The sequence below is a fragment of the Salvelinus alpinus genome, chromosome 4, assembly GCF_045679555.1.
Source record: "Salvelinus alpinus chromosome 4, SLU_Salpinus.1, whole genome shotgun sequence".
Lineage (NCBI taxonomy): Eukaryota > Metazoa > Chordata > Actinopteri > Salmoniformes > Salmonidae > Salvelinus > Salvelinus alpinus.
In genome coordinates, this window is record NC_092089.1 from 78,357,213 (window position 1) to 78,372,034 (window position 14,822).

The 14,822-nt window shown below is 44.6% G+C and overlaps 1 protein-coding gene across 2 annotated transcripts in view; it reads left to right on the forward strand.

Moving 5' to 3' along the window:
• The window catches only part of LOC139574490 (palmitoyltransferase ZDHHC9-like), a 45,286-nt gene extending 35,738 nt beyond the window's left edge, over positions 1–9,548 (forward strand). For both annotated transcript variants that reach the window (XM_071399134.1, XM_071399133.1), the window contains 3 exons: positions 3,488–3,591; positions 5,381–5,477; positions 5,989–9,548. In XM_071399134.1, coding sequence (XP_071255235.1) covers positions 3,488–3,591; positions 5,381–5,477; positions 5,989–6,213 — 426 coding nt within the window. In that variant the 3' untranslated portion in view covers positions 6,214–9,548. The remainder of the gene's footprint in view (positions 1–3,487; positions 3,592–5,380; positions 5,478–5,988) is intronic.
• The last annotated feature ends 5,274 nt before the right edge of the window (positions 9,549–14,822 follow it).

The window sequence follows — 14,822 nt, forward strand, 5'->3', positions numbered from 1 at the left end:
ACGTAACGAAGTAGTTTTTCCCCTCATCAATCTAGACATAGTAGCCTATAATGACAAAGCAAAAACAGGTTATTAGACATTTTTGCTAATTTATAAAAATACACTGATCACATTTACATGAGTATTCAGACCCTCTCATCAAGTGTTCTTGGCTATGACACTACAAGCTTGGCACACCTGTATTTGGGGAGTTTCTTCAGGTTGGATGGGGAATGTTGCTGCAAAACTATTTTCAGGTCTTTCCAGAGATGTTCGATTGGGTTCAAGTCAAGTCGCTCTGGATAAGAGCGTCTGCTAAATGACTTAAATGTAAATGTAAGTCCGGGCTCTGGCTGGGCCATTCAAGGACATTCAGAGACTTTTCCCGAAGCACTCCTGCATTGTCTTGGCTGTGTGCTTAGGGTTGTTGTCCTGTTGGAAGGTGAACCTTCGCCCCAGTCTGACGTCCTGAGCAGGTTTTCATCAAGGATCTCTCTGTACTTCGCTTCATTAATCGTTGCCTCGATCCTGACTGTCTCCCAGTCCCTGCCGCTGAACAACATCCCCACAGCATGATGCTGCCACCACCGTACTTCACCTTAGGGATGGTGCCAGGTTTCCTCCAGACGTGACGCTTGGCATTCAAGCCAAAGAGTGCAATCTTGGTTTCATCAGACCAGAGAATCTTGTTTCTCATGGTCTGAGAGTCTTTAGGTGCCTTTTGGCAAACTCCAAGCGGGCTGTCATGTGCCTTTTACTGAGGAGTGGCTTCCGTCTGGCCACTCTACCATAAAGGCCTGACTGGTGGAGTGTTGCAGAGATTGTTGTCCTTCTGGAAGGTTCTCCCATCTCCACAGAGGAACTCTAAAGCTCTGTCAGAGTGACCATCGGGTTCTTCTCCCCCGATTGCTCAGTTTGGCCATGCGGTCAGCTCTTGGAATAGTCTTGGTGGTTCCAAACTTCTTACATTTTAAGATAGATGGAGGCCACTGTGTTGTTGGGGACCTTCAATGTTGCAGACATTTTTTGGTACCCTTCCCCAGATCTGTGCCTCGATACAATCCTGTCTTGGAGCTCTACGGACAATTTTTTCAACGTCATGGCTTGTTTTTTGTCTTGACATGCACTGTCAACTGTGGGACCTTTATATAGACACGTGTGTGCCTTTCCAAATCATGTCCAGTCAATTGAATTTACAACAGTTGGACTCCAAGTTAGAAACATCTCACGGGTGATCAATGGAAACGGGGCACACTTGAGCTCAATTTTGATTCTCATAGCAAAGGGTCTGAATACTTATGTAAATAAGATATTTCTGTTTTTATTTTTAATACATTTGAAAACATTTGTCTAAAAACCTGTTTTTGCTTTGACATTATGGGTTATTGTGTGTTAATTGCTGAGGATTTTTATTTAATCCATTTTGGAATATGGCTGTAACAACAAAATGTGGAAAAGTCAAACGGTCTGAATATTTTCCGAAGGCACTGTATATCTGTGTCCAAGTTTCTCCCAGATGTGAGTGCAGAGGTGCTGGCAAGAGGCAGAGATGGCAGCAGTAGTAGCTGTTGAAAGCTGCAGAGCTCTTTCTCTACTTTAATGTTTAATGTATTATTCATCTTCTTTCTCCCCTTGCACGCTGCCAGCCATCTTTTTACTGGTATTGAGCAGTGTGAGCAAAATGAGCCACTGTCACTTTGGTAGCAACACAGCACCGTGGCTGTCAGCCTGCCTTGTCTGTCATCAGGCTAATAATAGACATATCAATACCTGCAGGGCCTCGGCCCGCAGCCAAACGTGGGTCGTGAAGTGATTATCATTAATGCGATGACATGCTATTTATCGAATATTTAACTAATTATTACGTGATTAATTTAATCATGTAACAATCAACTCATTAGTAACCTGGGGTACCATGGGAAAAGTTTGTTTAATGAGTTACCGTTTACCGAATTAACTCAAGAATAGATCAGAATATCTCTATCATAGCAGTCAATAATTTGCTCATATCAATCTCATTCTGAACGTCGCATAATCCGTTAAATCTGCACAAACCCTAGTCTACATGACTCAGCGATAGACAAATTGGCTTAGTTAGTAAATAAATAATTACCTAAATAATCACACACAAGTACATTAACACACACAGGATAGATTATACATTGATTACTAACAATGCAATAAAACGTCCCTAGTGGACTAACCCGGTATGACGGCTGGTTACACAATGAAAGGGGTGGGGAGAGGAGAGACAAAATAATTCAACGATTGAACATACAGTTGAATAATACGCTCATCGTACATATAGATATTTAGCACCCTAACAACCGCTCATTTGTATTTAGAAATGCAATGTACATATTTTTCACTTGTATGTCTTTGTCGTCTCTCTCAAATCACCCGATCCGTCTGTGACGAATAGTTCGACAGTGTCTGTTTGTCTAGGTCTCTGGTTGTCCACCAGAGGTCACCATGTCCTTAGTAGTTGTAGTAGTAGCTTTCTTTGTTCTGGAAGTGTTCGTTAGACTGGATACATCAGACATTCCAATGGTCCTTTGATAGGGAAATGTTCTTCTTTTCTCGTCTTCGGTCGAGTTTCCTTGTCTACGTTACATGCAGAGCTGCAGGTGATGCATGTCTAGTCTTCTGAGTTTGACGGTCTTACCATTTTCTGGTCTTGTTGTTTTTTAAAAACATTTTGTAAAGTGTGGACCAAACCCTCACGTTCTATGGTCTCAATGGTTGATTATTCAGGGTACAGCTAGAACCACTCTACACCTCGGCAGCAACCCGGCATGTTTTGGTCTAATGTAAAGTCCTTTATAAGCACTCTGGGAAAAGGGGTGTATCATCCTTATGGCATAATGCCTGTGCTCATGTGGGTGTGGTTACTGACTGGGTAAAACTTTATATAACAACAATGATCTAATTTAGAAGGCTAAAATCACATTTCATCTTCACAAAAGTTTAGTAATTCTGACATATACATTGTGAAAGCTCTTAAAGTTACAATGTTTCCGTTAAACCGTCTTTTAATGACATCACAAATGATACGACATAATCATTGTTTGCATCCCTGCCGACAATTTCACACATTCTTTATGTTAGGAATAATGTTTCATTATCCACTTTTGGATGTTGAAGTTCTTTTGGCAAGAGTCTCTATACAACTCAGACATTCCATTCTTGGATACTGAGAGGCAGAGGGAGAAAGTTAGAAACCATTTACGACTGGTCGTTAAGTCATAAAACTGACCCAACTTCAGGTCTCTCTCGGTAAGAGTGTTTGCATCTGGCTGAAGCAGGGTTGGGCTAGATTCCATTCCAATTCAGTAGATTCCAGAACTGAAATTCCAATTTCCTCATTTAAAAACAAAGAATTTTGACTTGGATTGAAATGGAATTGACCCTAGGTGGAATAGATGACACGATAAATGTGTACCTTGCTATGTGTTTGTGTTTCTACTGTATTTTTTTAAAACTGGGGACTGTATTTTCTGTTAAACAGATCAAAGGCTCGTGGTCTGGAAAGAACCGGGTGCAGAACCCCTACAGCCACAAGAACATCATCAATAACTGCTGTGAAGTGCTGTGTGGGCCTGCATACCCCAGGTACAGTACTGTGCTGTAGGACTACTAGTGCAGTGTGGGCCTGCTTACCCCAGGTACTGTACTGTAGGACCACTAGTGCTTTGTGGGCATGCATACCCCAGGTACTGTGCTGTCAGACCACTAGTGCTGTGTGGGCATGCGTACCCCAGGTACTGTACTGTAGGACCACTAGTGCTGTGTGGGCATGCATACCCCAGGTACTGTACTGTAGGACCACTAGTGCTGTGTGGGCCTGCATACCCCAGGTACTGTGCTGTCGGACCACTAGTGCTGTGTGGGCATGCGTACCCCAGGTACTGTACTGTAGAACCACTAGTGCTGTGTGGGCCTGCATACCCCATGCACTGTGCTGTCGGACCACTAGTGCTGTGTGGGCCTGCATACCCCAGGTACTGTGCGGTAAAACCGCTAGTGCTGTGTGGGCCTGCATACCCCAGGTACTGTACTGTAGAACCACTAGTGCTGTGTGGGCCTGCATACCCCAGGCACTGTACTGTAGGACCACTAGTGCTGTGTGGGCCTGCATACCCCAGGTACTGTGCTGTCGGACCACTAGTGCTGTGTGGGCCTGCATACCCCAGGTACTGTGCGGTAAAACCGCTAGTGCTGTGTGGGCCTGCATACCCCAGGTACTGTACTGTAGGACCACTAGTGCTGTGTGGGCCTGCATACCCCAGGTACTGTGCTGTCGGACCACTAGTGCTGTGTGGGCCTGCATACCCCAGGTACTGTACTGTAGAACCACTAGTGCTGTGTGGGCCTGCTTACCCCAGGTACTGTGCTGTCGGACCACTAGTGCTGTGTGGGCATGCGTACCCCAGGTACTGTGCGTTAAAACCGCTAGTGCTGTGTGGGCCTGCATACCCCAGGTACTGTACTGTAGGACCACTAGTGCTGTGTGGGCCTGCATACCCCAGGCACTGTACTGTAGGACCACTAGTGCTGTGTGGGCCTGCATACCCCAGGCACTGTACTGTAGGACCACAAGTGCTGTGTGGGCATGCATACCCCAGGTACTGTACTGTAGAACCACTCGTGCTGTGTGGGCATGCGTACCCCAGGTACTGTACTGTAGAACCACTCGTGCTGTGTGGGCATGCGTACCCCAGGTACTCTGCGGTAAGACCGTTAGTGCTGTGTGGGCCTGCATACCCCAGGTACTGTGCTGTCGGACCGCTAGTGCTGTGTGGGCCTGCATACCCCAGGTACTGTGCTGTGTGGGCTTGCATACCCCAGGTACTGTGCTGTAGGACCACTAGTGCTGTGTGGGCCTGCATACCCCAGGTACTGTACTGTAGAACCACTAGTGCTGTGTGGGCCTGCATACCCCAGGTACTGTACTGTAGAACCACTAGTGCTGTGTGGACCTGCATACCCCAGGTACTGTAGGACCACTAGTGCTGTGTGGGCCTGCATACCCCAGGTACTGTAGGACCACTAGTGCTGTGTGGGCCTGCATATGTCAGTTACTGTGCTGTAGGACCACTAGGGCTGTGTGGGCTTGCGTACCCCAGGTACTGTGCTGTAGGACGTCTAGCTGCCTTGTCTCTGCTCAGAGGATGAACTAGTGTGGAAAATACTCTGCTTCTGTGTTCTTCTCATGGTCTCTCTCTTTTTAACTTGTCTCTGTAATATTATTCTTCTCTGTAGCCACCCTCCTCTGTCGTCCTCTTCCGACCCTCACCCATCTCTCCCTTGTCTCTATCTCGTTCTCTCTCTCCCTCTCCTCTCTGTTTCGGTAGTGAATAGGGTGGTGTTGATGACTGATTTGTCTGTCTTCCCTTGGCAGTGTCTTGGACAGAAGAGGGCTGATGCGGGATGATTTGCCTCTTCCCACATCCGCTGCCGAGCCTGCCACCAACAGCAATCCAGTGCCACAGACCACAGTAAGCACACACACACACACACACACACACACACACACTAATTTACTGTGTCTGGCACTAAAATCGTTCCAGCTTGCCAGACACAAAGCATAGTACAGTGAGCGTGCATAAAATATAGCCTAAATCAATAGAGCGAGAGGGAGGAGAGAAGGAAAGCAAAGGTGTACAGGGAGAACAATGTACTGTAGAGCAGAAACTGTTTTCCTTTTTTATAGAGATAGTATCAAAGTACTCAGCGGCTCACTGTTCTGTAGCCATTGTCTGCCTCTGTACAGATGCCATTTTGCACCTTGCATTGTCTGCAGTTGCCATTTCGTGCCTATGTATAGCTTATCTACTGTTGCACCTCACTATGTCTAGCTATTTTGTGCCTCGCTTTGTGTCTGTATATTTCTACTGGTGCAATGTTTTCCCTTTTCACTTGCCCTGAATTCTAATACAGGCCAGCTATCAATAGTTCCTGGTCTTTGGTTACTATTAGTCTTCTTATTGTGCCATGTTCCCTCTGCAGAAAACTACAGCTCCACTCATCCCCAACGAGCACACCCCTGACGACGCCAAGCCCAGCATCGCAGACTCTGCCAACGCTCATGCAGAGAAAAGAAGCCCCTCCCCCAGGGAGGAGAAGCTGACCAGTCTACCCAAATCCTCGCCGACTCCCACCAAAGTCCCGCCCTTGGCCTCACCTGAAACTGACGCGGAGGCCTCATTTATTGCCAAGGATAAGGCACTCTAGCTGCATGGTTGGGGTTTTTCCTTGCCCTTCCCACAGTCCGTCACAACCTTTCCCTAAAGCGCTCTGTCTGGACCTGTGAGGGAGACACTTTAATCAGCTTCTGTATGAGCTATATGAGTGAGAAGCATCTGCCTGTAATGAGTGGAGAATAACTGCAAGGCTCTGACTCCCTGCTCATTCCACCAGATATACAGAGTTGGTGCCCCCACCAAACCTGCATCCCCCCTAAGTTAGTGACTGCAGGACTGCTTGATTGACATTCACACTCCAGAAGGATGGTAGCTCGGCACCTTTCTCCTCCCCCTGAACATTGCATGGAAAACACAGATAATGGGGAAACTAGGAACTGTGAACCCACTGGATGCAGATGACTGTATATCCTGGGTAGTGTGAGGCTGAAGGGGTCCTAAAATACCCAGGCGCCTCTGGATCGTGGCTACCTGTGGACTCTGATTGATTGTTAATGCTACTGTTTCTCTGTCTTTTGTTTTATAGCTGTGATGATTTTTTTAATGTGAAGAAGTCAGTTGTAAAATACTTAGCATTGCAAAATATCTGACAAATACACTTATTGTAAAGCCTCTAACACATCCACACTATTAGTCTGTTCTCAGAACCACACCGATCAGGCCCCAATGCAATCCATGGGAAGCTGGGCAGTTGGCACAACAGCTATTAGGATGATGAGGAAATAAGGACTGACAGCTAGTTTAGGGTGTGTTGAACAGGTAAACATGGCAGAGAAAGGAAACACTAACATCGTTTATGGTTGCGGTAAAGAGGCAACCTTTTTGTCTCTCTTCAGTAAGGGATTCTAATGAACATCTCTAGAAATGTTGAGATTAAGGTGCAGCCTTGGCTACTATCCTTCCATTTTTAGACTGTCAGACACACACACACACACACACACACACACACACACACACACACACACACACACACAAGGGTTGGGGCCGTCATTATACATTCAGTCAATTCAGAGGGTAAACTGAAAGGAAAAAAAGGTTGGACGATCTTCTGAAATGGCAGGCCGTTTCCAGGGGTACCCTCAGAGTTCCTGTATCTAGCATTAGAAGCAGCCACTTTGGTGTGTCCCAGAGGGGGTGTCCCAGAGGGGGTGTGTGTCATTGTTGGGGGCATTTTCATTTCAATTCAGTCCATTCAGAAAGTAAACTGAAATTCCTTTTCCAAGTTTAAAAAAAATCTGAGGAATTTCCATTGACCCTCTGAATTGACTTAATTGTGAGAGAGAGACAGAAGGTCTGATTGCTGTTGACAGTAGACACTAGTTACAGTGCCTTATCAAAAAGCTGCGCTGTCACATGCAACTATAACTAAGGTTGTCTAGCTACAGAGACCCTTAGACTCCAGGTCGAGCTACAGAGACCCTTAGACTCCAGTTCATGACTCAGCACTCCAAATCGTACATGCCAACTGTAAATAACATCCCTTTTTATACAGTTACCAATGAGACTTCGAGACAGCAGAAAATGAAGTAAAGCCATTGTTTAAATGTAAATAATATATGTAGGTGTTGAGAACTATTGGGTCTATTGCTGATGAAAAGGGAAGATTGAGAGAACAGAACCAGGTTGTCTCTGTTTTTGAGTGTATGTGGCCAGTGTTAGATATTTGCCTGTGAATGAACATCCACCCTGCCTCTTGCAAGTCATGCAACTTTTTAATTTTTCCTCTTTAGCTTCCACTGTCAACTTGGTGCCCTTTCTCCTTATCATCCACCTATTGCTGAGGACAGCTTTCATTATCTCCATTCCTCTTCCTCTCGGTGTTTCCCGGGGAAGATATTCAGTACACCAGCCATCTGTGGCGGGCTCATTATCAAACTGGAAAAGTGAGACGGCAGCTGCTTTCTCTCTTCTCTTTCTCATCTGTTCATTTCACACCAAACGGAGCGGAGGATTGAGGGTTTGTGCGAGGCGGGCAAGGTGTGAGGATTTCAGCTGCTTTTCAACTAGGCTAGGATTCACAAAAGATGGTCAGTGAGAATTGGGTGATATGTTAAACTGCTACTGGTTGACAATGGAGAGAGTTTGTATTACTCATTGTGTTGTATGTAAGGCAGAGTAATTGTGCTGTATACTTATATAGAAACTCTAGTATAACAATGTTGAGTCTTTCAGCCAACTGATAGGCCCAAGATGATCATTTATACATGACCAGAATAGAATAATACTTTAGTAATCTGATTTAATTCATATAAAGGATTGCAGCGCTACTGTATATGGCCAAGCAGTATGTTTAAACTTCTGTTAATTTGATTTAATTTCACAAATATTCTCCGTTCCAGTGTATTTGAATTAGGAATGTGAGTAGGGGAGTTACTAGTTGTTACAATTTACACTCAATAACATTCCAACAGTAACCCAGACTTTATCCTGATTTGAACTATGAGTAAACACAACCATCTAGGCCCTTGCAGTGTTTTTATCACTATTTTAATTGTGCTCAGAAGGTGTAGGGTGAGGTTTCCCTAGATGCAGATCTTGAATCAGAATTTTACTCACTAATGGTTAAGGTTAGGATTGGGGGACGGGAAGCTGATCCTAGATCTGTACCTAGGGGAGATTTCACCCCAGAGCTGCCGATAATGTAAACTGCCTTTTGAAACAGACAACAAAGGGATGTTTTAATCAAATAGTGGTATACATTATTTTCTGAATTTCTATGTATGCAATTGTGAGAAGGCCTTTCAGGAAATGTCTTCTATTTTAATCATCTTTTTCCCCCCAACTTTTTTTCATCTTTCGGAGCAGTTCTTAGGCTTACCCTCAAACCAATCTTCCTATCAATTGAAGTTAAGTTTTTGTCCCTGAATAGTTTTTGGTTCTGGACAGTTGTAAAGATTCTCTCTCAATAGATATTTCCCTGCTGTACTTCTTCAATGGAGAGTGCGACTGTACTTGTGATTGTGATTAACAAATGAAAAGGGGAATGTTCATGTTAAAGTTTAAGCTGGTTGAAAGCTAATTGAATGGATCGGACCCTTTTACTAAATGCTATCTCTATGGGCATATAGTAATATTACATACAATCACCTGAGATGTTTGGAATGGTTTATCTCAATGTTGAGTTAACGTTTGGATGTATGATTTGGATTTATGTTACATGTGTACTACGAGGGTCTCCGAACTGAAGGCTCTGATCTAGACATGACAGTACATAATGCATACAGTACAGATACAATACCACTGATGGAATTATATTTATGTTCACTTTGTTTAGTAATAGCACTGATTATTTATATTTCATGATATTTCCCTCACTTTTTACATGATTGATTGGTGTATCTGGTAATTAAATTATTGTCTTATTAATTATGTTGTCTCTGAATTATTGCATGGAAAGGATTTTGTCTGCTTGAAACAATCTGTCAAATAATTTGCATACAGGGAGGGGCCAGGAAATCTGGTCACAATACAGACTCGGTGGAAGGATAAGGGACACATTTAAATACTATGTTTAGAAGCAGAAAACTTAGAACAGCTAGTAATTGTGTCATCCTGATCAGATGACACAATTACCACGTAATGCAAAGTGTAAATGGGGCAATAAATAGACATTTATTTAGACATAGACAGCAAGGAGTCATCATGCCAGGTAGTCCTGAGGCATGGTCCTAGGGCTCAGGTCCTCCGAAAGAAAGAGAGAATTAGAGAGAGCATACTTAAATTCACAAAGGACACCTGATAAGACAGTAGAAGTACTCCAGATATTACAAACTGACCCTAGCCCCCCGACACATAAATTACTGCAGCATAAATACTGGAGGCTGAGACAGCAGGGGTCAGGAGACACTGTGGCCCCATCCGATGATACCCCCGGACAGGGCCAAACAGGAAGGATATAACCCCACCCACTTTGCCAAAGCACAGCCCCCACACCACTAGAGGGATATCTTCAACCACCAACTTACCATCCTGAAACAAGGCCGAGTATAGCCCACAAAGATCTCCGCCACGGCACAACCCAAGGGGGGGCGCCAACCCAGACAGGAAGATCACGTCAGTGACTCAACCCACTCAAGTGACGCATCCCTCCTAGGGACGGCATAAAAGAGCACCAGTAAGCCAGTGACTCAGCCCCTGTAATAGGGTTAGAGGCAGAGAATCCCAGTGGAGAGAAGGGAACCGGCCAGGCAGAGACAGCAAGGGCGGTTTGTTGCTCCAGAGCCTTTCCGTTCACCTTCACACTCCTGGGCCAGACTACACTCAATCATATGACCCACTGAAGAGATGAGTCTTCAGTAAAGACTTAAAAGTTGAGACCGAGTCTGCGTCTCTCACATGGGTATGCTGAACATTCCATAAAAATGGAGCTCTATAGGACAAAGCCCTGCCTCCAGCTGTTTGCTTAGAAATTCTAGGGACAATTAGGAGATCTGCGTCTTGTGACCGTAGCGTACGTGTAGGTATGTACGGCAGGACCAACTCAGAAAGATAGGTAGGAGTAAGCCCATGTAATGCTTTGTAGGTTAGCAGTAAAACCTTGAAATCAGCCCTTGCCTTAACAGGAAGCCAGTGTAGGGAGACTAGCACTGGAGTAATATGGTCAATTTTTGGGGGGGTTCTAGTCAGGATTCTAGCAGCCGTATTTAGCACTAACTGAAGTTTATTTAGTGCTTTATCCGGGTAGCCGGAAAGTAGAGCATTGCAGTAGTCTAACCTAGAAGTAACAAAAGCATGGATACATTTTTCAGCATCATTTTTGGACAGAAAGTTTCTGATTTTTGCAATGTTACGTAGATGGAAATAAGCTGTCCTTGAAACAGTCTTGATATGTTCGTCAAAAGAGAGATCAGGGTCCAGAGTAACGCCGAGGTCCTTCACAGTTTTATTTGAGACGACTTTACAACCATCAAGATTAATTGTCAGGTTCAACAGAAGATCTCTTTGTTTCTTGGGACCTAGAACAAGCATCTCTGTTTTGTCCGAGTTTAAAAGTAGAACGTTTTCAGCCATCCACTTCCTTATGTCTGAAACACAGGCTTCTAGCGAGGGCAATTTTGGGGCTTCACCATGTTTCATTGAAATGTACAGATGTGTGTCATCCGCATAGCAGTGAAAGTTAACATTATGTTTTCGAATGTCATCCCTAAGAGGTAAAATATATAATGAAAACAATAGTGGTCCTAAAACGGAACCTTGAGGAACACCGAAATGTACAGTTGATTTGTCAGAAGACAAACCATTCACAGAGACAAACTGATATCTTTCCGACAGATAAGATCTAAACCAGGCCAGAACTTGTCCGTGTAGACCTATTTGGGTTTACAATCTCTCCAAAAGAATGTGGTGATCGATGGTATCAAAGGCAGCACTAAGGTCTAGGAGCACGAGGACAGATGCAGAGCCTCGGTCTGACGCCATTAAAAGGGTATTTACCACCTTCACAAGTGCAGTCTCAGTGCTATGATGGGGTTTAAAACCAAACTGAAGCATTTTGTATACATTGTTTGTCTTCAGGAAGGCAGTGAGTTGCTGCGCAACAGCTTTTTCTAACATTTTTGAGAGGAATGGAAGATTCGATATAGGCCGATAGTTTTTAATATTTTCTGGGTCAAGGTTTGGCTTTTTCAAGAGTGGCTTTATTACTGCCACTTTTAGTGAGTTTGGTACACATCCGGTGGATAGAGAGACGTTTATTATGTTCAACATAGGAGGGCCAAGCACAGGAAGCAGCTCTTTCAGTAGTTTAGTTGGAATAAGGTCCAGTATGCAGCTTGAAGGTTTAGAGGCCATGATTATTTCCATCATTGTGTAAAGAGATATAGTACTAAAACACTTGTGTCTCTCTTGATCCTAGGTCCTGGCAGAGTTGTACAGACTCAGGACAGCTGAGCTTTGGAGGAATACGCAGATTTAAAGAGCAGTCCGTAATTTGCTTTCTAATGATCATGATCTTTTCCTCAAAGAAGTTCATGAATTTATTACTGCTGAAGTGAAAGCCATCCTCACTTGGGGAATGCTGATTTTTAGTTAGCTTTGCGACAGTATCAAAAATAAATTTTGGATTGTTCTTATTTTCCTCAATTAAATTGGAAAAATAGGATGATCGAGCAGCAGTGAGGGCTCTTCGATACTGCACGGTACTGTCTTTCCAAGCTAGTCGGAAGACTTCAAGTTTGGTGTGGCGCCATTTCCGTTCCAATTTTCTGGAAGCTTGCTTCAGAGCTCTATTTTCTGTATACCAGGGAGCTAGTTTCTTATGACAAATGTTTTTAGTTTTTAGGGGTGCAACTGCATCTAGGGTATTGCGCAAGGTTAAATTGAGTTCCTCAGTTAGGTGGTTAACTGATTTTTGTCCTCTGACGTCCTTGGGTAGGCAGAGGGAGTCTGAAAGGGCATCAAGGAATCTTTGTGTTGTCTGAGAATTTATAGCACGACCTTTGATGCTCCTTGGTTGGGGTCTGAGCAGATTATTTGTTGCGATTGCAAACGTAATAAAATGGTGGTCCGATAGTCCAGGATTATGAGGAAAAACATGAAGATCTACATCATTTATTCCATGTGACAAAACTAGGTCCAGAGTATGACTGTGGCAGTGAGTAGGTCCAGAGACATGTTGGACAAAACCCACTGAGTCGATGATGTCTCCAAAAGCCTTTTGGAGTGGGTCTGTGGACTTCCATGTGAATATTAAAATCACCAAAAATTAGAATATTATCTGTTATGACTACAAGGTCCGATAGGAATTCAGGGAACTCTGTGAGGAACGCTGTATATGGCCCAGGGGGCCTGTAAACAGTAGCTATAAAAAGTGATTGAGTAGGCTGCATAGATTTCATGACTAGAAGCTCAAAAGACGAAAACTTCATTTTTTTTTTTGTAAATTGAAATTTGCTATCGTAAATGTTAGCAACACCTCCGCCTTTGCGGGACGCACGGGGGATATGGTCATTAGTGTAACCAGGAGGTGAGGCCTCATTTAACACAGTAAATTCATCAGGCTTAAGCCATGTTTCAGTCAGGCCAATCACATCACGATTATGATCAGTGATTAGTTCATTGACTATAACTGCCTTTGAAGTGAGGGATCTAACATTAAGTAGTCCAACAGAGGGTAGTGCGTACGGCCCAGTACATCACTGGGGCTAAGCTGCCTGCCATCCAAGACCTCTACACCAGGCGGTGTCAGAGGATGGCCCTAAAAATTGTCAAAGACCCCAGCCACCCCAGTCATAGACTGTTCTCTCTACTACCGCGTGGCAAGCGGTACCGGAGCGCCAAGTCTAGGACAAAAAGGATCTCAACAGTTTTTACCCCCAAGCCATAAGACTCCTGAACAGGTAATCAAGTGGATACCCGGACTATTTGCATTGTGTGCCCCCCCACCCCCTCTTTTACGCTGCTGCTACTCTCTGTTATAAATAGTCACTTTAACTCTACATTTATATACATACTACCTCAATTGGTCCGACCAAACAGTGCCCCGCAAATTGGCTAACCGGGCTATCTGCATTGTGGCCGTGCCTGTATATAGCCTCGCTACTGTTATAGCCTCGCTACTGTTATTTTTCACTGTCTTTTTACTGTTGTTTTTATTTCTTTACTTACCTATTGTTCACCTAATACCTTTTTTGCACTGTTGGTTAAAGCCTGTAAGTAAGCATTTCACCGTAGGGTTGTATTCAGCGCACGTGCATTCGGCGCACGTGACAAATAAACTTTGATTTGATTTGAACTGCCCGAGTTACACCAGGAACGCACAATCCCTCCATCAGTGCTCAGACTGTCTGCAATAAGCTGAGAGAGGCTGGACTGAGGGCTTGTAGGCCTGATGTAAGGCAGGTCCTCACCAGACATCACTGGCAACAACGTCGCCTATGGGCACAAACCCACCGTCCCTGGACCAGACAGGACTGGCAAAAAGTGGTCTTCACTGACAAGTCGTGGTTTTGTCTCACCAGGGGTGATGGTCGGATTCACGTTTAACGTCGAAGGAATGAGCGCGACACCGAGGCCTGTACTCTGGAGCGGGATCGATTTGGAGGTGGAGGGTCCGTCATGGTCTGGGGCGGTGTGTCACAGCATCATCGGACTGAGCTTGTTGTCATTGCAGGAAATCTCAACGCTGTGCATTACAGGGAAGACATTCTCCTCCCTCATGTGGTACCCTTCCTGCAGGGTCATCCTGACATGACCCTCCAGCATGACAATGCCACCAGCCATACTGCTTGTTCTGTGCGTGATCTCCTGCAAGACAGGACTGTCAGTGTTCTGCCATGCCAGCGAAGAGCCCGGATTTCAATCCCATTGAGCACGTCTGGGATCTGTTGGATCGGAGGGTGAGGGCTAGGGCCATTCCCCCAGAAATGTCCGGGAACTTGCAGGTGCCTTGGTGGAAGAGTGGGGTAACATCTCACAGCAAGAACTGGCACATCTGGTGCAGTCCATGAGGAGGAGATGCACTGCAGTACTTAACGCAGCTGGTGGCCACACCAGATACTGACTGTTACCCCACCCCTTTGTTCAGGGACACATTATTCCATTTCTGTTAGTCACATGTCTGTGGAACTTGTTCAGTTTATGCCTCAGTTGTTGAATCTTGTTATGTTCATACAAATATTTACACATGTTAGGTTTGCTGAA